Source organism: Salvia hispanica, chromosome 3 (genome assembly GCF_029641045.1).
Source record: "Salvia hispanica isolate PSC_SH4W2 chromosome 3, Shi_PSC_v1, whole genome shotgun sequence".
NCBI classification, from domain to species: Eukaryota; Viridiplantae; Streptophyta; class Magnoliopsida; order Lamiales; family Lamiaceae; genus Salvia; species Salvia hispanica.
This window is the reverse complement of record NC_142694.1, coordinates 9,578,720-9,601,998: the sequence shown is the minus strand read 5'-3', so window position 1 is coordinate 9,601,998 and position 23,279 is coordinate 9,578,720. Positions and strand designations below refer to the sequence as shown.

The 23,279-nt window shown below is 35.6% G+C and overlaps 5 protein-coding genes across 7 annotated transcripts; 3 read left to right on the top strand and 2 right to left on the bottom strand.

The window, feature by feature from the left end:
* The first annotated feature begins 823 nt into the window (after positions 1–823).
* Positions 824–6,672, top strand: LOC125215804 (heat shock 70 kDa protein 15-like). 3 transcript variants are annotated; one of them, XM_089069410.1, is made up of 10 exons: positions 824–2,192; positions 2,344–2,574; positions 2,685–2,780; positions 3,725–3,940; positions 4,410–4,601; positions 4,683–4,829; positions 4,920–5,081; positions 5,155–5,237; positions 5,445–5,678; positions 6,545–6,672. In XM_089069410.1, exons 1-9 carry the CDS (start codon positions 1,101–1,103, stop codon positions 5,674–5,676), a joined length of 2,451 nt encoding a protein of 816 aa, XP_088925536.1. In that variant the 5' UTR covers positions 824–1,100; the 3' UTR covers positions 5,677–5,678; positions 6,545–6,672. The 3 variants fall into 3 exon arrangements, with proteins under 3 accessions (XP_088925536.1, XP_047973316.1, XP_088925535.1); XM_048117359.2 differs by lacking the exon at positions 6,545–6,672 and having other exon boundaries at positions 824–986; positions 1,059–2,192; positions 5,445–5,882; XM_089069409.1 differs by lacking the exon at positions 6,545–6,672 and having other exon boundaries at positions 5,445–5,882.
* Positions 6,612–7,865, top strand: LOC125215632 (stem-specific protein TSJT1-like). Its single transcript, XM_048117104.2, has 4 exons — positions 6,612–6,846; positions 6,944–7,184; positions 7,353–7,473; positions 7,565–7,865. The coding sequence occupies exons 1-4, from the start codon at positions 6,656–6,658 to the stop codon at positions 7,735–7,737; spliced, it is 726 nt and encodes a 241-aa protein (XP_047973061.1). The 5' UTR covers positions 6,612–6,655; the 3' UTR covers positions 7,738–7,865.
* Positions 7,866–11,012: 3,147 nt separating this feature from the next.
* On the top strand, positions 11,013–14,009 carry GRXS17 (thioredoxin family protein). Its single transcript, XM_048115829.2, has 3 exons — positions 11,013–11,285; positions 12,168–12,242; positions 12,573–14,009. Exons 1-3 carry the CDS (start codon positions 11,103–11,105, stop codon positions 13,800–13,802), a joined length of 1,488 nt encoding a protein of 495 aa, XP_047971786.1. The 5' UTR covers positions 11,013–11,102; the 3' UTR covers positions 13,803–14,009.
* Positions 14,010–14,081: 72 nt separating this feature from the next.
* LOC125214701 (heat stress transcription factor A-7a-like) lies at positions 14,082–15,740 on the bottom strand. Its single transcript, XM_048115830.2, has 2 exons — positions 15,462–15,740; positions 14,082–14,667 (listed from the first exon to the last, which is right to left on the bottom strand). The coding sequence occupies exons 1-2, from the start codon at positions 15,687–15,689 to the stop codon at positions 14,359–14,361; spliced, it is 537 nt and encodes a 178-aa protein (XP_047971787.1). The 5' UTR covers positions 15,690–15,740; the 3' UTR covers positions 14,082–14,358.
* Positions 15,741–18,458: 2,718 nt separating this feature from the next.
* On the bottom strand, positions 18,459–20,154 carry LOC125210972 (E3 ubiquitin-protein ligase RMA1H1-like). Its single transcript, XM_048110634.2, has 2 exons — positions 20,008–20,154; positions 18,459–19,286 (listed from the first exon to the last, which is right to left on the bottom strand). Exon 2 carries the CDS (start codon positions 19,254–19,256, stop codon positions 18,555–18,557), a length of 702 nt encoding a protein of 233 aa, XP_047966591.1. The 5' UTR covers positions 19,257–19,286; positions 20,008–20,154; the 3' UTR covers positions 18,459–18,554.
* Between the last annotated feature and the right edge of the window lie 3,125 nt (positions 20,155–23,279).

Sequence of the window (23,279 nt, the reverse complement as noted above, 5' to 3'; positions counted from 1 at the left end):
TTAATGATTCTCATGATTTTACTACAAATAAGTAATATGGTGTAGTAATTATCAATGTTGTTTCCCAAAAGAATATTGTGTTACTACTAAATGAAATAAATTAAAAATAATCAATGAAAAATAATCATTGTAACTACTGCCACACGTTAAAAGTTTCCACACCTAAATTTTTTAATAGTTTTTGTTTATGCATGTCTGGCATAAAATGGTTTTTCAAAACCTCTAAAAATTCGCCTTTTTATATAGTAGTTATTATAGATAGATAGTTATCGTGGATATCCTGAATATTTTGTTGTTGGTAATGATGATTTAATATTTATGTTGAATTGATTGGTATTAGTGGTTGTTATTAGTATTTGAATTTTTACGATGATTGGAATTATTAGGGTATGTTGGTTAGTGCATTGGTACGTAAGTTCTAGGAAATGAATTTTGAATTTTTGGTATTTAATTCAGTTTCAGTTTTTTGGTTGAGGTGGATTAGTAAAGTTTCAATTTCAATTTTTTCGAATGTAGTTTTGGATAATTGAATTCTACTATTTGATTTTAAATATTTACAAATTATATTTTTAAAATTATTAATTGTAATCAATAGTCCCCCTATTCCATTAAAAATGAAATGTTTTTGTTTTCTGATTGTCCCATAAAAAAAATGAAATGTTTCCTAAAATGAAAACAACTATATCTCTACTTTTTTATTCATTAACTTACAAAATAAATCTGCGCCAATTTTCAAATATTTTATTTTAAGCGGGACGAAGGGAAGGGAGTACAAGTAAATACAAATAAACTCAAGAAAATACGAGCGAGAGATAATTAAAACGTATATATCGACCACAAAGTTTTACAGGGTTGTGTATGTGTCGTCGAATTCGTGCGATTGATGAATTAATTTGTCATAATCTTCTTTCATTCCTTTCGTTTCCTACAGATTTCTTTTAATTTTGATTAGCTGATATCGTTTTGTGTCTCTCCATTTTGTTTTGGTTAGTTGATTTCTCTATTTTCGTTTTAGTGAAGCAGATTTCTTTAGTTTGATTCCTTTTAATTGCTGCCAGTTGCCGCTTGTTTTGGTTGGAATTGCTGCAAGCCAATCAAACATGATTGTTGGTGGTTTTGAATTTGGAAATCAGAACTGTGTTGTTACCGTTGCAAGGCAAGGAGGTATTCGCGTAGTGCCTAATCATGAATCAAACCAGGAAACTCCTCTTGTAGGGCCAGTAGCAACCGCATCATTTTTGAAGGATTCAAACCAAACAAATGCAATATCTCATATAAAGAGCCTGATTGGACGCCATTTTTCTGATCCACACCTGCAGCGTGATCTAGAGTCAGTGCCTTTCTCGGTCACGGAAGGCCCTGATGGCTATCCCTTAGTACATGCTTGGCATTTGGGAGAATGTAAGTCGTATACACCTGCTCAGCTATTGGGAATACAGTTTTCCAATTTGAAGAGAATTGGAGAAAAGAAGTTAACTGCACCACTTGTAGATTGTTGCATTGGAATTCCTGTTTATTTTACTGATATCCAGAGGAGGGCTGTGACAATTGCTGGTTTAAACCCGCTCCGTCTTATGCATGAGACCGATGCTACTGCCTTGGCCTATGGCTTCTGGAAAACTGATCTACCAGAAAATGAACTAATAAATGTCGCTTTTATTCACGCGGGGCAAACGAGTTTGCAAGTATGTATTGCTGCATTCAAGAAAGGTCAGCTCAAAATTTTGGCTCACACTTTCGATCGTTCCCTGGGTGGAAGAGATTTTGATCAAGCTCTTTACCAATATTTTGCTGCAAAATTCAAGGATGAATATATGATTGATGTTTATCAGAGTGCAGCGGCTTGTAAAAGTCTCCGTGAAATACTGAAGAAAATGCTCAGTGCTAATAATCCTGAAGTTGAAATAGGCTATATCAAGAGAGAGGAGTTTGAACAAGTTTGCACCTCAATTCTGGAGCCTGTGAAGAAGCCTCTGGAAAAGGCTCTAGCAGATGCTGGACTGACAATTCAGAATATACACTCATTTGAAATAGTAGGCTCAAGGTCCCAAGTCCCTGCCATGGTTAAGATCTTGACTGATTTCTTCGGGATGGAGCCTAGTCGGACAATGAATGCAAAAGCATGTGTTGCCCTAGGCTGTGCTTTACAGTGTACTATTCTTAGTCCTTCATTTAAAGTTAGGGAATTCCAGGTGCATTTTCATTCCTATCTTGGCTTTGTCTTCTAACGTGTTCACAGTTATACTTATACCTTCTTGTTGGACTTCTACGTTCATGTAATCCGTTGTTCAAAATCTGTGACATAAATGCTGAAATATATATACCCTTCCTTTACTTGTGCAGGTTAACGAGAGCTTCCCGTTCCCCATTTCTCTGACATGGAAAACTCCTGATGGCGATACGCAAAACAGAGCAGGTGGTGATAATCTGCAGACCACTGTTGTATTCCCGAAGGGAAGCCCAATACCTAGCATGAAAGCTTTGACGTTCTATATGTCTGAGACCTTCGCATTAGATGTTCAATATGCTGATGTCAGTGAATTGCAAGCTCCTGCAAAGATCAGCCGTTATACGGTAAGTTTGGTTTGCAAATTTGTTTTAATCCAACAATCGACAGTCTGTAGATTGTAGCCCCACCACTTACTCAGCTTCTATTTTCCTTTGTATTGGCACATTGACTGCAGATTGGACCTTTCCAGTCCACAAATGGTCAGAAGGCAAAATTGGAAGTCACAGTGTGTCTTAATCTTCATGGTATTGTGTCTGTTGAATCTGCAACTGTAAGCTCTTGGCTCTCATGATGAATTTTATCTCTCATCCTATCTGCCGAGTTTAAGGCTTCTCATTATTTTTTCCTTTGATGCTAATTTTTATTATTGGACAACTTTGGTAATGGAAAGTCTTACTTTTCTTCGCCCGTGTTCTAGTTATAGTTTACTATCTTGGTGATGAATAATAAATTATTGCCTTAGCAGATTGTTGGATACTTGGATTGCAGTTATGTATATCGTACTTAATAATGACTTAATGTGTAGGAATACGTCGGATGTCATAACTTTTATCTGTTTTTCCCATGAATGATGCATGTTGTCAGTAGTGTAAAATTGTGTTATTCCACATGTTTAAATTAGAACTCCCTAACTTATATGCTTATCAATTTGGTGTGTGAACGACGGAACGGGATCTGGACGGCCTAGACAAGGGTTTACCCAGTGTGACCATGGGGTGCCAGCCGTGCCACCAAAGATGTGGGCCCAAAGGGCAACAAATGGATGGAGAGGGTCTTGTATTTGGTTTTCCACCTGGTCTGAGCTGTCTGTGGACGTTTGGTTCAGTTTGGTTCTAAAGGGGAAAAAGGATTGATACGAATCTCATGCCTATTGTAACTACATGAAAGTGTGGAACGACATATACTGGGAGTCAGCCCTTTATCTCGTATGGTGGATCTTATATTTAAGTTAGGAGCCCCTAGCTTATATACTTATCAGTATAAGATAATGACTATCATTATGGGGATAAACATAGAGTTGAAGGGAAGGAGAAATTGCTAGTGTTAGTTCTTTTGGTAATCAAGGAAATTGTCATTGGGTGCTATAACTATTGGCAGGAGGTCACTGAGACATCTATTAATATAGCTCTATGCGTTGTTCCTTTTATGTGTGATTTACATTATTATTGTGAAAATTGACTTTCCCCAAATACATGATGGTCGCTCTTTAAACAGCTGCTTGAAGAAGATGAAGAAGAAGTAGATGTTGCAGTTGTTAAAGAGTCTGACGAAGAGCCAGCTAAGATGGAGACTAATGAGCTTCTTGCTGACCCTGTTCCCCCAAGTACTGCTGATGTAAATATGCAGGATTCAGAAACTGGAGCTCCTGCTGCTGATAATGGCATTCCGGATTCGGGAGATAATCCCGTTCAGATGGAAACTGATGTCGAGGTAATTTGCATGCTTATATCGAAATACTATAATTGTTTAAATAATTTATGAATATGTTCCTATAAATTTACTTCTCTATTTCTGTAGAGTGTAGAGTATTTCCCCACCAATGACTTTGGAATGCCCGTTTCTGGTTCTTTCTCTTGGTGTCACTTATCTGTTTACTATTTCATATGTAACCTTACTGTTTTTTCTCATGTTCTCTCGACATGCAACTCCAGTTATTATTATACTCCTCTTCGGTATATAATATTAACTCTTTTCTAGGCTTCCAAACTAGTAGATTTGCATTTGAGTTGAGTTACTTTACATATAACATTATTTCAATATTGCAGGGGTTGTGTTTTGAGTGCTCCTTGTTCATTTCCTTATCGTGTATGCCTTTCCTTTTGGTGTTTGTGTTTGTCTTGGACTACTAGTAATATCACGGAAAGTCACTGTATTAATGCATTCATTTAATGCTCATCAGGTGGATGCTCCGAAGAAGAAGGTTAACAAGAAAACCGTGCCTGTGTCAGAAGTTGTATTTGGAGCTCTTGCTGCTCCAGATGTACAAAAAGCTGTGGAGGAGTTGGAGATGGCTTTGCAGGATCGATCTATGAAGGAATCCAAAGACAAGAAGAATGATGTCGAGTCTTATGTTTATGATATGAGGAATAAAGTACGTAAAAAGGCCCTGATCTTGTACTGCGAGTCACCTTAATTATTTATTTGAACTGTTGTTTTTTTTTTGTCTCTGCAGCTTGATGATAAGTATTATTATGTTGTCACGGATTCAGAGCGAGAGCAATTGATTACCGGACTTCAGGAGGTAGAAGACTGGTTATATGGGGACGGTAAAGATGAAACCAAATGTGTGTATGCTGCCATGCTGGAGGAGCTCAAGCAGGTAAAAACAGAAACTCGTTATGTCATGTTTGCTTTTTTTGCTTCCTACTTTACCAGACGGTTTGTTAACTAGCACTCCAAAACCTTGCAGCAAGGTGATGCTCTAGAGGAGCGCTACAAGGAGCACACAGAGAGGGGATATGGGATTGACCGAATGATTTGCCAAGCCGTTAATTTCATCAATTATTACAAAGATGCAGCAATGTCCACTGATACCATGTTTGATCATATTGATGTGGCAGAGAAGCAAAAGGTATATATTCTTTGTCGTAAGTGCTCACACGCGCTATATGACAGAAATCCCGCTAATTGTTTTCAACTGCCAGGTTTTGAATGAATGTGTGGAAGCTGAAGCTTGCTTGAGAGAGAAAGTACAAGACATTATTAAAAAGTGTGAAGCCCTTGATAGGTACTATACATTTCCTTAAAGTAGAACTCCATCCTTTTCATTCCTACCAGTTCAAACTTAGTTGTTATTGCATTTGCCTTTTCTAGTCCAATACATGCATGCATGTTCATAGTAGCAATGTACATTTTTTGCCTACAAACAGCAAGACTTTGGATTTTCCCTTCATCTTCTCAATTGTGTATCTAATAAGACCCAATATTCTCACAGGTTTTGCCGGCCAATAATGACGAAGCCAATCCCTACGCCAGCAAAACCAGCCACTCCTGAGCTAGCCTCTCCAGGTCCATTCCAAGGCAGTGAGTCTCAACCTCAAGGGGCTAACAATGCTGATTCCAGCCCTAGCCAAAACACGGGAGCAGGGGTTGGACAAGAAGTACCGGCAGCAGCAGCAGCAGAGCCCATGGGAACAGACAAATCCGAGGGTTCCCAAAATCTGTGATGGTAGTTATATCTATATTAAGTTGCAGCATACTTGAATCTTTTTTATATGACTAGCAAAACCTGGATTTGGGACTTGTGTGATCACCGTCAAATGTTAGATAATGTTGATCATATCTCTATATACTTTGACAGCTAACCAAGGTTTGTTGATGTATAAGTGATTCCTTGTAATCCTGTTTTTGAGAAAGGGTTTGTATTAGAGCCTAGTGATTGTCCATCCTCATTTTTGCTCATTTTAGTTTTATAATAAAATGTGCGTAGGAATGAGTTAGTGGAATATGCGGTACACTATTAAAATTAAAAATGGTAAAAGGTGAAACGGGACCAATTTTGGGGACGGAGGGAGTATTATTATTATTTTTTTATGTCACACTCTAGTAAAATTTTTGTTTCTTATTATTTGATTGTTTCGATTATATTTTTGGGGGGTCTGACTCGATATTATCTGGCCTAAGCCCATCTGGCCATCTCTACTAATAAATACACCATAACTATAATTATTAATTAAATTTGCTATAGAAAAGCATAATTTTTAAATTATGTTTGCTTTTTATGATGTTTTTTTCGAAAACATGAATGCTCATGTCTACGTCTTATATGTAATACATTTTGGTGTGTGATTTTAGATGGTCTTGGTAAGTTTTGAAAAATTAATCTGAGTGGTATTCATATATATGGTTATGTTGTATGGATTGTGGATAGGCGTCATGATTTGAATAATTATAAGTTTGCATGCGGTAGTGACGCAGAAGAGTCCATATTCCTTGAAGAGCGTAAGCATAAGCAGTTGCAGAGTCTCATAAGCTACACTCATTTTGCTCATGCACCAGTTTTTCCTCATCTTATCACACGTACATACTATACAGATAAGCAGAGGCTGCCACCTACACACACTGTATCCTTCTGTCAGCCCTTTCCATCTATTTGGATAAAGCCATCATCATCTTGATCTTGATTCAGGCTTTGACCATCTCAGAATGTTGGCAGTTTTTGAGAAATCAGTTTCCAAGCCACCCAAAGAGCTTAGCCTTCCAGTTGGTGGAGGGAACAGATCGGATGAAATCATAGAAATCTTCCGATCATGGAGATCCGACAGCACCTTTTACCACCTCTCCAGCGATAACTTCCTCGCTTTGTCCCATCAAGGTGAAAATCCAGCAATTCCAAGGTAACATACTCCATCTCACTTATATACTACTTACAGTTCTCTCTTTACACTGATGTGAGATATTTGTTTTTTTTTTTTAATTTGGCAACTTGATCAGGTCTGTTGTAGTGATAGATGACATCTTTTGCATGTTCTCGGGGGCATTGCACAACACTTGCGAGATGAGACGACACTACGGGCTGTCAAGGCAGGCCACGGAAGCCATGATCATAGTCGAGGCCTACAAAGTTCTACGTGATCGCGCACCCTACCCTCCCGACCAAGTCGTCAAGGAGCTCCAAGGGAAATTTGCTTTCATACTCTTCGATTCCAAAGCCCCAACCCTTTTTCTAGCAAGGGTACTTCCATCCTCATCCTCATCCTATCTCACTAAATTCGAGTAACATTTTAGTGGTCCAGACATATTGTCGCATAATGTGTCCAACCAATCATAATTGCAAAGTCTGGACCATTGAAATTTTATTCCTAACTTGACGTGTAACCGTCTATTTAAATTTGTTGTCTAGGATCGCGATGGCAGTGTTCAACTATACTGGGGAACAGCCGGAGACGGATCTGTGGTGTGCAGCGACGATCCAAATGTCATATCCGCAGCTTGTGACAAACACTACACACCCTTTCCTCCCGGTGAGCTCGAAACTAGAACTAGAAGTGTTGTCTTTTTTCTTTATTTAGAGACCAATGTTATGTTAATGTGTGTGTTAACTATTAATTGCAGGGTGCATATTCATAAATAGGAGTGGTCTGATGAGTTTTGATCACCCTCTAAATAAAGTGAGAGGGTTTATGAGGGAGGATGATGGCAGAGTTATATTCAAAGTGGATCCATACACTAGAATTCCCAGCATCCCTCGTATCGGCAGCGCCGCCAATTGGGCCAACGCCGTCTAGTTCAACCACCAACTTTATTTGCTCTGTCTTCTCCAAAATAATTAAGTCGCAATCAACTTTATCTTTTGTGATCATACTGTTACAACTTTAGTGGATGAGAATGGAAATTCGTGTATTTACTTCAAATATATTTCACCTATGTCTAAGTGAAATTTTCTAGTATCAATAAAAATTGGCTAGGAATGATGCGCACCCTTAAACCACCTTCATCGGTGACTTAGATGAGGGCAAACACACATTGGCGGACACACGTTCAAGAGGGGAGGGGCTTAAGCCCTTCCCAAAATTTTCTTTTTAATATATTTCTATTGTAAAAAATTTCAATTTTTTTTAAAAGTATCTTCAGCCCTCACTAAATTGATGTCTTTGAAGTCTAATGGTTGAAGATTTATTGAAAAGGAGGGGCTGAAAATTAAATTTACAGAGAAAACTACCTACATTTCATTAATGGCCGCTCGGTAGAATTGGGAAGAAGAGAATAAACTGTTAAACTTAAAATGAATATAATAATAATAGAGTTGAAAATATCAATTGCCTACTTATTCATTAAATACGTGGCTGTGGCATATTTTTAGATTTAAAATAGGAGTAATTTAAAAAGTGCCACTAAATTTAAAGTTATCATCCATTCAATAGTAACACTTGTAAAATTGTATCCTAAATTGACACTACCGTTTTTTATTCAAATGACTATTGAAAACTGAAAAGGGTTTCCCAAAATAGTTAAATTTGTGTTGGATTAGTTTTATGTAAAATTTATGTATGCATTTTTTATAATAATTATTACTCCATATATTTCTTTTGTTCTAAAATAATATATAAATTTGTAAATGACAAGAGTTTTAATATACAATTAGTAAAATAAGAGTGATGAAAAAAAAAGCAAGAGAGAGAAAAAAGACAGTAGAAATAGTATTAGTGGATTGCACATTATTAGTCGTAGTAGAAACTTTCATATTAATACTCTAATTTTCGGGATGACCCGAAATAGTAAAACTAATCTTTTTTTTTTAGGATGGATGAAGTATATTTTATATATATACTTCATCCATCTGTAAAATGTTGTCCACATCTAAGCGCGGATTTTAAGAAATACGAAGAAAAGTGAGTTGAAAAAGTTAATGGAATATGGATCCCACATTTATATATTAGTTTTACGATAGAATGTGCATAATGATTTAGATGAAAGTGGACTCCATAAAAAAAATGTACAACAAAGACGGACCAAAATGACAAAAATGAGCAATATTTCACAAACAGAGGAAATATGTATATTTTGTTAACAATAAAATTTTTTAGTAAAGCCCCTACTAAAATTTATTTCTGCGTCCGCCACTGCAAACACATAAGACAAAATAGAAAGAAATAAAAATAAAGTAAATTGGGGTCTTATCAGCCGACCCAACATAAAGTGGAGGGCAAAGGACACGTTCCATTTTCTATTGGCTCAATGTAGTATTATTTTTGTTTTTTGTATCTACTATTAATTATTAATTAATCACTACTTTATTTATGTACATGTTTTAGAATTGTACGTAAAGCTAATCACATTTTTGAATATTTTGAACATTGTGAATTTATATTATTTTTATTACTTTTAGTTATTAATTTAATTTATTTAATTATTATTATATTTGTCTTTAATATCATTTCAATACTCATGTGAATTATTCTTTCAAACATTCATGTGAGCTCTTCTTGTGAAAAATTCACGTGAACTAGTTCATTTTATTTATGATTAATTTTTTTTTTATTATTATTTGCTACTTTTTTATTGTGCTTCATCTTTTCTCTATATATCCCACTAAGCATGCAAAACTCCTCACAAACAAAGTAACTTTCTTTTCGTTCTTGTTTTGATAAATTTGGTTTCATGGATCCAAGTTATTGTTTCTCAAACCATCAAAATTCCCAAAATTATCAACAATTATCAGAATATCCAAACTCCCAATTTTTTTCAAATTCGGAGTATTGACAAAACATTGAATTTTATCCAAATCTAAACCAAATTTCTACATCTACTGAAATTATTTGATTATTATTATTATTATATTCCGCTTTAGCTTCACAAATGCCTTTATCTATGTTGATGCATTTTAACGTAGAATGAACATATAAGTAACCCTATATATTGATCAAGTAGCATTACATTATCTATGTTGATGCATTTTACAATGAATATTTAGCGCAAATTAATGTAAAATAGCATAAGAAAATAGCTTCAATGGTATTGCAAAAAATTATCCCGTTTTGGGTTTCCGAATAAGATACACTCGTATTTGGGTTTACACCAAAACAAAATCAAAATCGGTTTTCTAGATTTTGTAAATATAAAAATTGAGTAAATAGAAAATATTCTTTTAAATTTAATTTTGATGCAAATGATCAAAGTAAAATTCCTACTAACATTTACACTAAAATAAATTTAAATTTAGTGTATATTATTGAAAATGCTCTAACAATTACAAAAAAATAGTTAAGATGATGGCTCTGATTTCATTAATAGCCATTTTTTAAATCACTCTAACTCATACCACTCTTGCTCGCTAAATTTTTGGTTGCAAAAGTTTGAGACGTGTATAGGCACAAAGCAATATAAATGGGAAAATGTACTACTATAAATTATAATTAATTCATGGCCATGAATTGTGCTATGGTAATTTATTGTATTTATAACTGATACCACTCTTGTTGCAAAAGTTTGAGATATATAGGCACAAAACAATATAAATGTGAAAATTTACTAGTATAAATTATAAATTAATTCATGGCTACGAATTGTGCACTGATAATTTATTGTATTTATAACTCATACCACTCTTCCTCACTAAATTTTTGGTTGCAAAAGTTTGAGATGTCTATAGGCACAAAGCAATATAAATGGGAAAATGTACAAGTATAAATTGTAGTTAATTCGTGGCCATGAATTGTACTATGGTAATTTATTGTATTTATAACTCATACAACTCTTGCTCACTAAATTTTTTTGTTGCAAAAGTTTGAGATGTCTATAGGTCAAAACAATATAAATGGGGAAATATACTAGTATAAATTATATAATTAAATCATGGCCACGAATTGTGCAGTTGTAATTTACGTATTTATAGTTGATTGGTAACCCAGACTGCATATTTTTAAATAAGGAAAACAGAAGTTAGTTTCTTACTATATCTGGAAATAAAATAGGGGTTTTAGAAAATAGTATAATGAATAAAAAAACGTAGTAATTCGATAGGATAAATATAATGTTTAATTAATTAAATATAAATAGCAGGTGCGAGGAGAGGAGAGGAGAGGGCAAGAGCGAAATACAAATCGAATCAATCAGTCTTTTTTCACCGGTGAAAGTCTGTGCAGCATATATCATGGCGGCGGCCGGCGGAGGAACGGTGAAGGAGGTCAAATCGAAGACCGAACTCGACAATATCGTCGCTGAGGGCGCTCCCGCAGTTCTTCACTTCTGGGCGTCGTGGTGCGAGGCATCCAAGCACATGGATCAAGTCTTCTCGCATCTCTCCACCGATTTCCCTCTCGCTCGCTTCCTAAGAGTATGCATTTTTCTCTATCTAATACTTCAATTTCTCCTCCCCTTACATGTGATTCTGCACTCCTTTTGTTGCTTTCGTTTAATTAGGTTATCGTCGATGTACAAGTATGATGATATATTGCTGAACTTTTTGCTGTGAGATGTAATTTTGTCTTTTGCTTTTTTATGTTGTATGTGGAGTGTGTAGCTTTGGAGTTTCATCTTCTAGATAGAGGAACACTAGAGAAATCACCTCTGCTTGGAGAAATTGGACTTAGCTTTTGTAGTTTTTATTCAGTTTATATGTTTTAAGTGATAACAGCATACATTTGAAAGAACTATTGATGCTTTTTGTTTACAATTTCATGTGAAAACAATTTATTCAACTTGAGAAAGAAATTGGATGATTAAAAAGGAACAAGGAATTGGTAGGGTTTTAAAATTGTGGGTTGAGGATAGAAGGCTGTTGTCTAGAGCTGCTTGTTTGCTTTAATGGGAGGATTTCTTTCTTTTGAACCTTGTCTCGATAGAGTATTGTTCATATTTATTGCTGTAGTCTGAAGACTAACACACCAAAGTTGAAGCTGAAAAGAAGTGCTTAGCAGAGCCTTTGTTGCTAGATCAGGCTTCAACCTAGAAATAGGGATTCTGATCTCATATTTATTAGTTACAAGAACCGTTTGAATTAGAGACTGGAAGATACAGTGTAGATGGCCTTGGTAGGAGTGGTGAAAAGAAGGCTGACACTGTCATTATGTAATTTTCATGATAATGTGTTCTCTTATTTATTCATCGTCTTTTTCACCTTGGTGTGTATATCTTGTGTAAAATTTGGTATCAAAGATACTATTGCGAAGCCTTGCAAGTATTTCATGCCTGACGCTCTTTTTTTTTTTTGTTATAGGTGGAAGCTGAAGAACAACCTGAGATTTCTGAAGCGCACTCAGTTTCTGCTGTACCGTTCTTTGTATTTTTTAAGGTACTGTAAACCTGTGATGCATATATCATTATATTTGTCTTTATTTAACCGAGATAGTTAAGGTCTTTAATTGAACCTTTCAAACATCCTAATTGTGTGTCTTGAATTTGTGAGAAGACTTCCCCTGGGACAAGATTAACTGTTTTAAGAAATTTTTGCATTTCAAAAAGCAAAAGCTTTGCAAATTGTGAGAACATTAGTTTATGGGCGCTTCTGGATCATGACAAATTCTTAACAATTTCGACACCTTACAGTTTTTTGGGATATTGAGAAAAAAATTGCCTTTACTTGTGTCAGCTTTCTTATTTGGAGTATGTTTGATTCTTTTAGGATGGCAAGGCGGTTGATACATTGGAAGGTGCTGATCCATCTAGTCTGGCCAACAAGGTTGCCAAAGTTGCAGGATCTATTAGGCCTGGGGATTCTGCAGCTCCTGCTAGCCTTGGGATGGCTGCAGGGCCCACTATACTTGAAACTGTCCAGGAGCTTGCTAAAGAAAATGGTGCATCACACCATATTAAACAACCTTCTCCTGGTATGGACGAAACTCTGAAGAAGAGGCTCCAGCAGCTTATTAGTTCTCACCCAGTCATGCTCTTCATGAAAGGGAATCCAGAGTCCCCCAAGTGTGGATTTAGTCAAAAACTAGTTGATATCTTGAAGAAAGAAAATGTTGAATTTGGAAGCTTTGATATTTTAACAGATAATGAAGTTCGTGAGGGATTGAAGAAATTTTCAAACTGGCCGACATATCCTCAGCTTTATTGCAAGGGAGAACTGCTTGGTGGTTCTGACATTGCAATTGCTATGCATGAAAATGGAGAACTTGGTCAGGTTTTCAAAGATCACGATATTGAAATAATTGATTCAGCTACAGGAAAAGCAGAACCAAATGGAGGGAAGGGAGGCATTTCTGGTTCCTCAGGCTTGAATACTGCTACTAGTGATCGTTTGAAAGGCATCATTAATTCAAGTCCTGTTGTGTTGTTTATGAAGGGAACACCTGATGAGCCACGATGTGGTTTCAGTCGCAAAGTTGTTGATATCCTCAGACAGGAGAATGTCAAATTTGCAAGTTTTGACATTCTTACAGATGATGAAGTTCGTCAAGGGCTGAAGGTGTATTCAAATTGGTCGAGCTATCCTCAGCTCTACATAAAAGAAGAGCTTATCGGTGGATCAGATATCGTGCTGGAAATGCAAAAGAGTGGAGAGCTCAAGAAGGTTCTAGCTGAGAAAGGAATTGCATCTGGTGCAACTCTTGAGGATCGCTTGAAACAGTTGATAAGCTCTTCTCCTGTGATGCTTTTCATGAAGGGCACACCAGATGCTCCCAAATGTGGTTTCAGCTCTAAGGTTGTTAATGCCTTGAAGGAAGCGGGTCTGGAATTTGGTTCTTTTGACATTCTGACTGACGAGGAGGTGAGGCAAGGATTGAAGACATTCTCAAACTGGCCAACTTTTCCACAGCTGTATTATAAAGGAGAACTAATCGGAGGCTGTGATATCGTGCTGGAGCTCCACAGTAATGGCGAACTTAAGAGTACCCTGTCTGAGTAAATTCTTGGCCGATTTGCATATCGACTTTATATATTGTCCTTGATCTAAATCTGCGGTACTTGTGTGATGTTTTAAGAAATGGTCATGTTCTGGACCTGTAGTTTCTTTTACTATTTCCTACTCTATTAAGTACTTTATATACATTAAAATGGTTACTGCCTCAGTTTTGTCGAGATATAATTGATTGATGTTGGCTGTTTATGTAAATTGTGAAGCAATCAGTTCTCTCCTGCAATTACCTTATAAAGAGATAGCCTTTCTGGGGTATTTCAAGCCATTTCAATCTTAAGGGCAATATATATGTGTCAAATCCATGGAAATGTGGGCATCATTTTCCATTTCGTACAAAAATCTCTGCCATAATCTTGATTTGTCACATGCCATACAAAGCTCTCTCTCTCTCTCTAATGTAAGGAGTTCACATTGTTTGCAATTTCTTTTGAAAATACATAATTGCATGAGTTGGAAAAACGGAAGATGACATTGTTGATTGCATAAAACAGAACAAGCTTTGTGTTTGTTGTACGTCCAAGCTGATTGACAGCTGAGTAAAGCTTCAAACTGATTGAGTTTGTTGTTGGTGAGAAAGGCATTGCAGCAACCTGAGTTGGAGTGCTTTGAAATGAGCTATCTGCATTTCCAACTCTCGTTTCTCCTTATTGAGGTTGTTGTTCTCCTCCCTCAGCTCCCTCATAGTCTGAGCTTCAACATCTTTTTCGTCGTGTCTGTGCCGAGATTTGAGATAAGGAGGAAAGGCGGTGGGCTCACATTTCTTGCGGCAGATTTCAAGAAGAAGCTGCCTTTTTCCTCGTTGGAATTTTTCATGCTGGAATTCCCATCGTCTTGATGCTATCTTCTTGAAACCCTATGCCCATCAATCATATATCTGTGTCAGTATCACTTCCATGCATGCTGAGTTATATGTTACTCCCACCGCCCCATTAAAAATTAAACGTTTTCCTTTTTGGATTGCCCCATTAAAAATGAAATATTTACTAAAATAGAAATAACATTATCTCTATTTTTCCCTTTCTTCTTTAACTCACAAAGCAACAATACATAAAATATCATGCCGAAAGTGAATGTTTCATATTTATTGAGACAGATGGAGTACTATATTTCTTGTGTGTCATGTATGAAGTAGAAATATAGATCAAATAGCAAATTTGAACTACCATAAATTGACTAGAAACGAATTATCTAGAAAGTGTTAATTACTAGGTGTACACTAACATTTGTAACATGCATAAATACCCATCACATTTCTTAATCATCACAGACAATTAAATTTTCAAAAGCCTCGGACTGGTACACACTTAAAATATACTACTACTACTATAAAAATAAGAACGAGATTAGTATTGAATAATTTAATTTATCATTGGTACTTTATTAATTAAATTTAGCTCTTAATCATGATTCATGACAAATAAGTCAGTCAAATTAAGTACAGTATTAAAAGGCGGTAGCGCCACTATTTTGACTCTAATTAAATCAGACAATCCATAATCCTCCTCCACTCAAAATCATTTACCAGTAATGTTGATAGTTTCATCCTATTACAAAGTATGTAATCAAACAAGTTCCATAACATGAATTTGGTAAGTTAATGTGAAAGATAAAAAAAAAAAAGGGTGCGAGAGATAGAGAAAGACTGACATAGGTGTTAAGCTGTCGAATGAAGCTGGAGAAGTTGTTGTGCTTGAAATAGTTAGGCAACATGACCTCAGAAAACTCGGCCGGAGACCAAACCACAAACCCATTCCCCTCCACATTCCACGAAACTATGCTCTCTCCACCGCAGTTGTGCCGCTTTTCTTCCTCCTCCTCCAAGAGATCATATGTCTTGGACACAAATGGAGCTGGGCTGTTCATTTTGCGGCTCATGGATCCTTAAAACAATATATATCTAATGTATGTGTGTGCTCTTCCTCTTCTTGTGTTGTGGATATATAGTTTAGATGACGAAGCAAATTAAGTGACCATTTTTGTATTTATAGCGCCGCTGCACTTTTCGCTTTATTATTTCTCACTTTTCGACTCTGGAACCTACGTCCAATTTTAATACGTAATGTTACTAATTCAAGTGACAATAAAATCAGTAAAATTTTCTGCCTATACCAAGACTAGATTATGGAGATACACTCTGTAGTTGTTACTAGATTTCGTATTTCGTAGTATTATCCATTTGATTATACAGTGTGAGACAGTGACTAAAACTGTGGCATAAAGAGTAAAAGTTGAAATATGAATTGGTGCAAATGAATTAATATTGTGGGGTCAAGATCTGACATCAACCACGATCTTGTTGTATACTTTGGGAGGGCATAGTAACTAGAAGAGCCGCGAAGTCTGACTCATGCGTTTAGAAGAACAATCTCGCGAAATGGCCCCATACTTTATCTTACTCCATTTTATTTTATTTTATTTTATTGCATGTCACTAAATTGCTATCATCAAACTTGCTACGCCTCTAGTTCACCGTCGTGTAACCAGTGGTCATATCTGAGCTGAACAACCAAATATTTTGCTGGTCTTTTCATGTTTTTGTGTTTTCCTAATAATATTATCCTACTTTTTCAGGAAATTAAAGTATTTGGCCGATTTAAAACAAATGTTGCCAAATGGCATAACGTAATATTAACAAAAGTAGGGGTATCAATTGTGTTAATCCATTCGGCTACGGGCCAACCCACTTAAAATATCGGGCTATTTGGGTGGGGTTTATTCGGGTTATGAATTTTTTGGATTATATATATTCAACTCTTCTAATCCATCGTGTTTCAGGCTAACCATTGGGCTATTCAGGCCAAAAACTTTCGAAAACAAACCCATGCTATCAAAATTTTCCTCGGCAAATTGATTCTAAATTTTAGATATTTTTCTCTTCAAATATCTTCACATTTTCATGACTTTCCTCCATAATAGTTGGAGACGAGTCTTTCATCTTGATCAACTATAATAAAACAAAGATAAATTAAATTCAGAACAATCAATTTAAATTAAAGCTTGTGTTCGTGTCATTATTTTGGCATTGTTCATACCCACTAATTATAACGATAAATATATTGTGTTTTTAAGGGCAAATTCTCAGTTTTGGCTTAATTTGCTTTGGCAGTGGGAAGCTGGTAGTGGGGATGATAGGAAGACAGAAGAATGGGTCGAAGTAGATCTTGAAAGTTGGTAGTACGGGACCGTGTGCAATGGTGTAGAATGAAGATTAGAGAAGAGTAGTGAAATACAGCGCATGAAATCCAAAAATTCAAGAAAAACTCTATAACTTAGTTTTTTAAATTAAAATCTACAAATTGTCGTACGTACTAGCTAATTAGACGGGCCAATCCGTTTAACCCGTCAACCCAAGTTTGCTAGCCTATTAGTCCGTTTTTGTATTTGGATTGCAAAATTACATCTCTAAATAAAAGATAACATGTTTGCACCAAATATTTAAGATTTTGGCATGATAATTTAGGAAGTGTATTATACTACTATACATAGAAATTGGTGAGAGCATGCACAATGGGGCGGAGGATAGCTCGCCCGATGCATCCTCAGCCCCATCGTCTGCCACTGTAGGTGGACGGACGATGCGACTTTCTTCCTCTGTGCTCTATCCATCCTCCGCAGATGATCATGCAAATTTTGCATCCTCTGGACTCTATCCTTCACCCCATTGCGGGGGTCCAGATGATGCAACACATTTTCCTATTTTTATTTTATATTTTATATTTTCTTCCATATATATCACCAATTTTTTTTACTTCATCTTACGCATTTCACTCCACTCTCCACATCTCAATTTCTCTCTATAAATTCAATAATGAATTCTGACGATTTTCCATATTTGCAAACATAAAATATAAAAAATAAAAAAATAAATACTGACAATAGGATTTGCCTTTAATTTGTAGTGTTTTTACATTATTTTTGCTAACATAAAAAATAAAAAACAAATATAAAATAGGAGTTAAAACTATAGGGCGGGCTATAGAGCGTCCCATTGCACGTGGATGGGATGGAGGATAAAATACAGATGTGGCGGGTGATAGGATTTCCTATAGGGCGGGCTATAGGTCGTCCCATCGTGGATGATCTAAATTATTTGTTCAATGGAGAAGAAATATTCTGCAGTTCAATAGAGATATTAGGATTAGAAAGCTAAGGGAAAGATTTTGTAAAGCATCGCACGTGACAAATAGATTTGATGAATATAGATTATTAATGATTCATGTGGAACATACAACTCTTAAAGATTAGTCGGCAGCAAACTTAATTTGACTATTAGCTGCTTTTCCAACAACCGTATAGATCATTAGATATTTAGATTGTATGGAGTATTTCGTATTGGTATTGGTATGCATCATGTATAATGATTTTCTATTTGTTTTAATGGCACTTTTAGGGAGTAATATAGTAGTGTTAGGGGCAAATTTGAATTTGGGCTCAGACAAAAGCCCAATGGGTAGAGCTCAAATTCATAGCTCAATCCTATTCAACCGCTCATTCCAGTTGACAAAAACACCTATTTTCAGATAATTTATTTAAAGTACAAATTTAGCAATGTTACTTGTAGACTGACTTGGATGAAGATGTTCATGATAAGGAATGAAACACAAGACCCATTTGATCAAACAGGGGGGAGAAAAAAGGGCAAAATTTTCATGTAACTCTATAAATACTGTATACTCTCATCTGCCCACAGGCATAATTTTTGTACAATGTATACAAACCCTATAGAGAAAGTAAAGGAAATCAGAATACAAGGAGGCACAAAAGGAAAAAACAGAACAAGAAAATTGTGACTCTGTTAAGGGATTTATCAGCCTGCAACTCCTGCCTTCTCAACCTCGGCGACCTACTTACTACGGTGTGGTATGAATTCGGGTATGTGTACAAGCTTTGTGAGTTACCGAAGACTCTTGCATAAACCATCTCTCCAAACATTCCTATGGTCGGCACTCCTGCTGTACCACCAAGATTGAACAGCTGAGGCGACGAATCCACACCATAGCTGGCATGAGCATTGGGGAAATCATGCCGGTTCTGATAGGAATCTCGTGAAGGGGACGGGAGCTGATGTTCCGGACTAAACAAGTCAGCAAGGCCCCTGATACCACAGGCCGGTGGCCTAGGAGGTATGACTTTGCCTTCTGCTCCTGCTTCAGAGAGGGACTTCCCTCGGCCGTATAGAGGGACCATGGTCTTTTCAGATATCTCGGCCTTGCAAACCGGGCACTGAGGCCGCTCGTCTGGACCAAGGGATGAGCTTTGGGAGTCAAACCACTTGTATATGCAGGGCCAACAGTAGAGATGGCCGCAGAGGGTGACCACTGGATCTTGGGCAAAGTCTAAACATATGCTGCAATCGAAGCAAGCAGAAGGCGGCTTCTCAGATTCAGTAGAAGCCTGAGGAATAGATTCCCATCCCTGCATAAAGTACTGCTGAAATGCCATTTATCCGTTCCTGAATTCGAGCTGCTTGATCTGTGAAATGAAACGAAACTTCGTTATTGAATGATCGTATGTTACTTTAGAGTTTAGACATGTTTCTCAAGATCAAAAACTCCTAAGAGGTGGTTGTTAAAAGCATAATCAGACGAAATTCGAATACGATCATGTTTCCTACTTGATGAAAACTATAACCCTTTCAGCTTAAAAATAGGTTCACAAACAACCCCTATGCAAAACAAGGAATACCTGTAGAAACCCCAACCACCGACCAACCCAGAAATCTACAAACTTTCAAAATTATTGTAAGGTTTAATACTCGCAAAAACCTACTGCTGAAATCGCAAGGATCCTCAAAATCAAGATTGAATAAGAGAAATCCAACCAGATCCAACTCAATATAACACTATAATCCAAATCCTAGCATATTTCCACTTGATATGTTTGAAGCCCTAACCTATCTTCTAGTTAAAATTTGGTAATTGATCAAGGAATTGATCACTCGCCAAGCTCCAGATTGAAATCGTGAAGAAATTGAAGTATTTCCAGAAAATTTAGAAAGCAGCTAGCCACGATCGTGGTTAAAAAGGCACAAATTCAGAAGAAAATAGGGAGAATTTCTTAATTTTAGTTTCGTTTTGGGGAAAATATATCAGAAATTAAACGCCTTTGAAATCGTCCACATATTCCAACCATTGCTTGCTTTTTATGAGAATTAAGAGCAGAAATGAGGTTTGGCAGATTCAGGAATACGTACCAGATCGATGAATAATAGTAGGTGCTCCGACGAAGTTTTCTGAGATAACAAAGCTTAGAGAGAGAGAATTAATTAGGTAGAGAAAGAGAGGGGAATTTGATGTGAAACATTGAAATGAGGCAGTGGGTTTTATAAATGGGGTGAGATTTAAGAATAAACTCTGAAAACAACAAATCGCTGACGCGGCTGTCTCGATTAAAGAAAAATTAGTGCACCCCTCGATTATATTTTTAATCTTAGTTTCTGTCTGTTTCACTTAATAATTTAATTGTGTTTAAAATAATTTCGTCATAATTGAGGCTGCTCAAGACCCACCACGTGAATTGGCAAGGAAGCTTCTGATCGTCGTTACATCAACGTGGCATTTTGCCTCTATCCAATTTCGGTCAATCAACTTTAATACATGTCACAAAATTAGTATAGTCATGATTAATTTATTGCTCCTATTAATTTTTCAAAAATATAATCCAAAAATTCATTAACAGAATTATACTCTATTGCTTCATGAATGCATGTAATTAGAAGTAGTAGTACTACTACTACTTATTTTGTGTAACACACGCACAAACTCTTACTAGTACTAGTAATTGAATTGTGGTTCATTTTTATGAATATGTGACAGAATTTTAAAATTTAACTCCAATAACTAAATAAAATGAAAGTATCCAACAAGATGATTATACAAGTTGCATAATATTAGAGACAAGTGATTCATTGAAAGGATAACTAATTGTTGTCTACACAAGCTGGATCTCTTCATATAATACTACTATTAATTTATTTTAGGTGAAAAGCAAAACATAAAGATCTCTTCACTTCAGTTGGGGAGCAGCAAAATCAGCATGGGTGGGTGTTTGATTTGTCAATATTCGTCTCTTCTAGAATGTCATAATTTTTGTTTGACCTAAATTCCCTAATCCCAAATTTTATACGATGATCTTCTAGAAAGGGAGTAAATGCAATGCCAGATCACATGCCCCAAGATGTACCAAAGTCTTAGCAAAACATCAGAAAATTTAAATAATGGCCCCAACATATTTATAAATTAATGGATGCAAAAGGAGGCATCAAATGCATATTTAAGTTATCCAAATAACTGAATAAGTATGTTAATGTCATAACTCATACGTGTTGGGAGCTTTCTGATTATTAATTTTTTTTTTGGGGGGGGTGTGTATTTTACTTATTTAAGTATACTTTTGTATTTTTGTTACTCATGAATTACTAATATAATTTATCTAATTAGAATAATTCGTTTTTCTTATTCAACTCACTTGTCACTATTGCCGCCGAATTATTTCTTGTGCATATATATAATTAGAAAAAAAGAAAAAAAACACCTCTAAAACATAAATTATCGACGCTCGTCAAAGTTAATTTAATTTGCTGAGTTTGGCAATAAATGTATTAATATGTGCCCATTAATCTCTTGCCGTGTTGTAATGGCTAGTTAAGATGTAAATGCACTCGCTTCTTTTCTTATTTTGTTATACTATGACAGAAGAATAAAATTTCATAACCATATGTTGTGCATATTAATTAATAAAGTACCTAGCTAGGAAATTAGTTAATAGTTGTAGTGACTAAGTTTTAGTCCTCGATCAATATCAAATTGTAGCTCACATACATGCATTCATCAAAAATTTAAATCAAAATGTTAAGACCTCAATTGATTAGCCAAAGCCTTTTATATATATACGCAATTACGCATAGACTCGTTTCTATTCTTGGTTGGGACTCCAGACTATATTAATTTCCGTTCTAGGAACAAATTACAGAAAATAAATAGTCCACAAAAGTGAGATTTGACTTGAGGTAGTACTAAAGATGAAATAAATTAAATTAAATTTGTTAGTAGGTAGCTCATAAAAGTTGATTGCAACCTCTCTGACTCGGACATGAGGATATATAATAATAAAGCAATCTTCTTCTAGAAGACCGCCTAGATGTTAGAAATTAACAATAAAATTGAGTACTTAAGTATGTTAGAAATTAACAATAAAATTGAGTACTTAAGTATGTTAGAAATTAACAATAAAATTGAGTACTTAAGTCAATCAATTGTAATTAAGTGTTGGTGCTAACTCATGCTTTGTATTTGAAAAAAAACGTTTAATGATATATCAATGTTACTCAATCGAAATTTAGGCTCAGATCCACATCCCAAAACATAAAATTGATTATTGACAATTTTATAATAAAATGCATATAATTGCATTTTGAGCAGTTGATCGGGTCGTAACTTTATATACTACATGAGAAGTATCATTTTATAATAAACTAGAATCAAGCATGTGCAATGCACATATTATTATAATTTTTAAATATTAATTTTAAATTTTAAATTAATTAAATAAATTAGAATTAATATTAATAATGAAAAATATTAGTAACAATTTTAGTTATATGAGAATAAAAAATCTATAAAAAAATCAACATTAAAGCATAATAAATTTGAAACAAATACATAATATAATGTTTAAACAATAATTATAGAGTAGGAAGATAAAAATCTATCACAATAAAAAATTAAATACAATGGATAATTACTAGTCTTCATCATCACCATCATAATAATTCCAGTCAGATTCCACTTCCTTTTTCTCTTTTCACTCTGAAAATGACAACTCATGCGCTGAAGAACAACTTCCTCCCTCCCGGCCTCGTCTCCAATCTCTAGCAAGCTCTCGCAAATCGCAAGTCGGATGAAGACGACGCCGTTTCGTCCAAGGCCGACGACGATTCCTCCCCCACTTCTCCTCCGAGGGCGATGATGATCTCTTAAGGCCTTTAAGGAACGGCACAACCCAGCCAAGAAATTTCCTTCTTTGCTCACCTCAGCTTCCTGGGAAATGGGAATATCGCTAAGTACACTATTACAAATACAACATTCTTAAAATCACTCACAAATGATATTAAGATTTCCTCCACATAATCCTTGGCAAAGCACTCGTCGATGATTGCTTTCCTGTGATAAATCCACAAGAATCAAGCCTCGGAAATTTATACATAGCCGGTCCACTTTTATACGAAGGCGAAGAGTGAGATCAAATGATCTTTGCTAACTTCCCACTCACTCACGAATATATGAAACATGGGAAACTAATCTCCACTAATAAGAAGAAACATGAAAAACCAACTAAGTAGGATTATATATATATTTATTAGAATTAATTTCTGAATTTTATATTAATTGCATTTACATCCCTTGGTATAAAATGATTATTCAAAACCTCCCAAAACTCTCCTTTTATATATTGTATAGATACAAT

Coding starts and splice junctions, on each gene's coding strand:
- LOC125215804 (XM_089069410.1), top strand. CDS start 1,101: ATGATTGTTGGTGGTTTTGAATTTGGAAATCAGAACTGTGTTGTTACC. Junction 2,575..2,684: donor CAAAGATCAGCCGTTATACG/GTAAGTTTGGTT, acceptor CATTGACTGCAG/ATTGGACCTTTCCAGTCCAC. Junction 3,941..4,409: donor AGATGGAAACTGATGTCGAG/GTAATTTGCATG, acceptor AATGCTCATCAG/GTGGATGCTCCGAAGAAGAA.
- LOC125215632 (XM_048117104.2), top strand. CDS start 6,656: ATGTTGGCAGTTTTTGAGAAATCAGTTTCCAAGCCACCCAAAGAGCTT. Junction 6,847..6,943: donor GAAAATCCAGCAATTCCAAG/GTAACATACTCC, acceptor CAACTTGATCAG/GTCTGTTGTAGTGATAGATG. Junction 7,185..7,352: donor CAACCCTTTTTCTAGCAAGG/GTACTTCCATCC, acceptor TTTGTTGTCTAG/GATCGCGATGGCAGTGTTCA.
- LOC125214701 (XM_048115830.2), bottom strand. CDS start 15,689: ATGAGCCGCAAAATGAACAGCCCAGCTCCATTTGTGTCCAAGACATAT. Junction 14,668..15,461: donor TTCGACAGCTTAACACCTAT/GTCAGTCTTTCT, acceptor TGATGGGCATAG/GGTTTCAAGAAGATAGCATC.
- GRXS17 (XM_048115829.2), top strand. CDS start 11,103: ATGGCGGCGGCCGGCGGAGGAACGGTGAAGGAGGTCAAATCGAAGACC. Junction 11,286..12,167: donor CTCTCGCTCGCTTCCTAAGA/GTATGCATTTTT, acceptor TTTTTGTTATAG/GTGGAAGCTGAAGAACAACC. Junction 12,243..12,572: donor CGTTCTTTGTATTTTTTAAG/GTACTGTAAACC, acceptor TGATTCTTTTAG/GATGGCAAGGCGGTTGATAC.
- LOC125210972 (XM_048110634.2), bottom strand. CDS start 19,256: ATGGCATTTCAGCAGTACTTTATGCAGGGATGGGAATCTATTCCTCAG.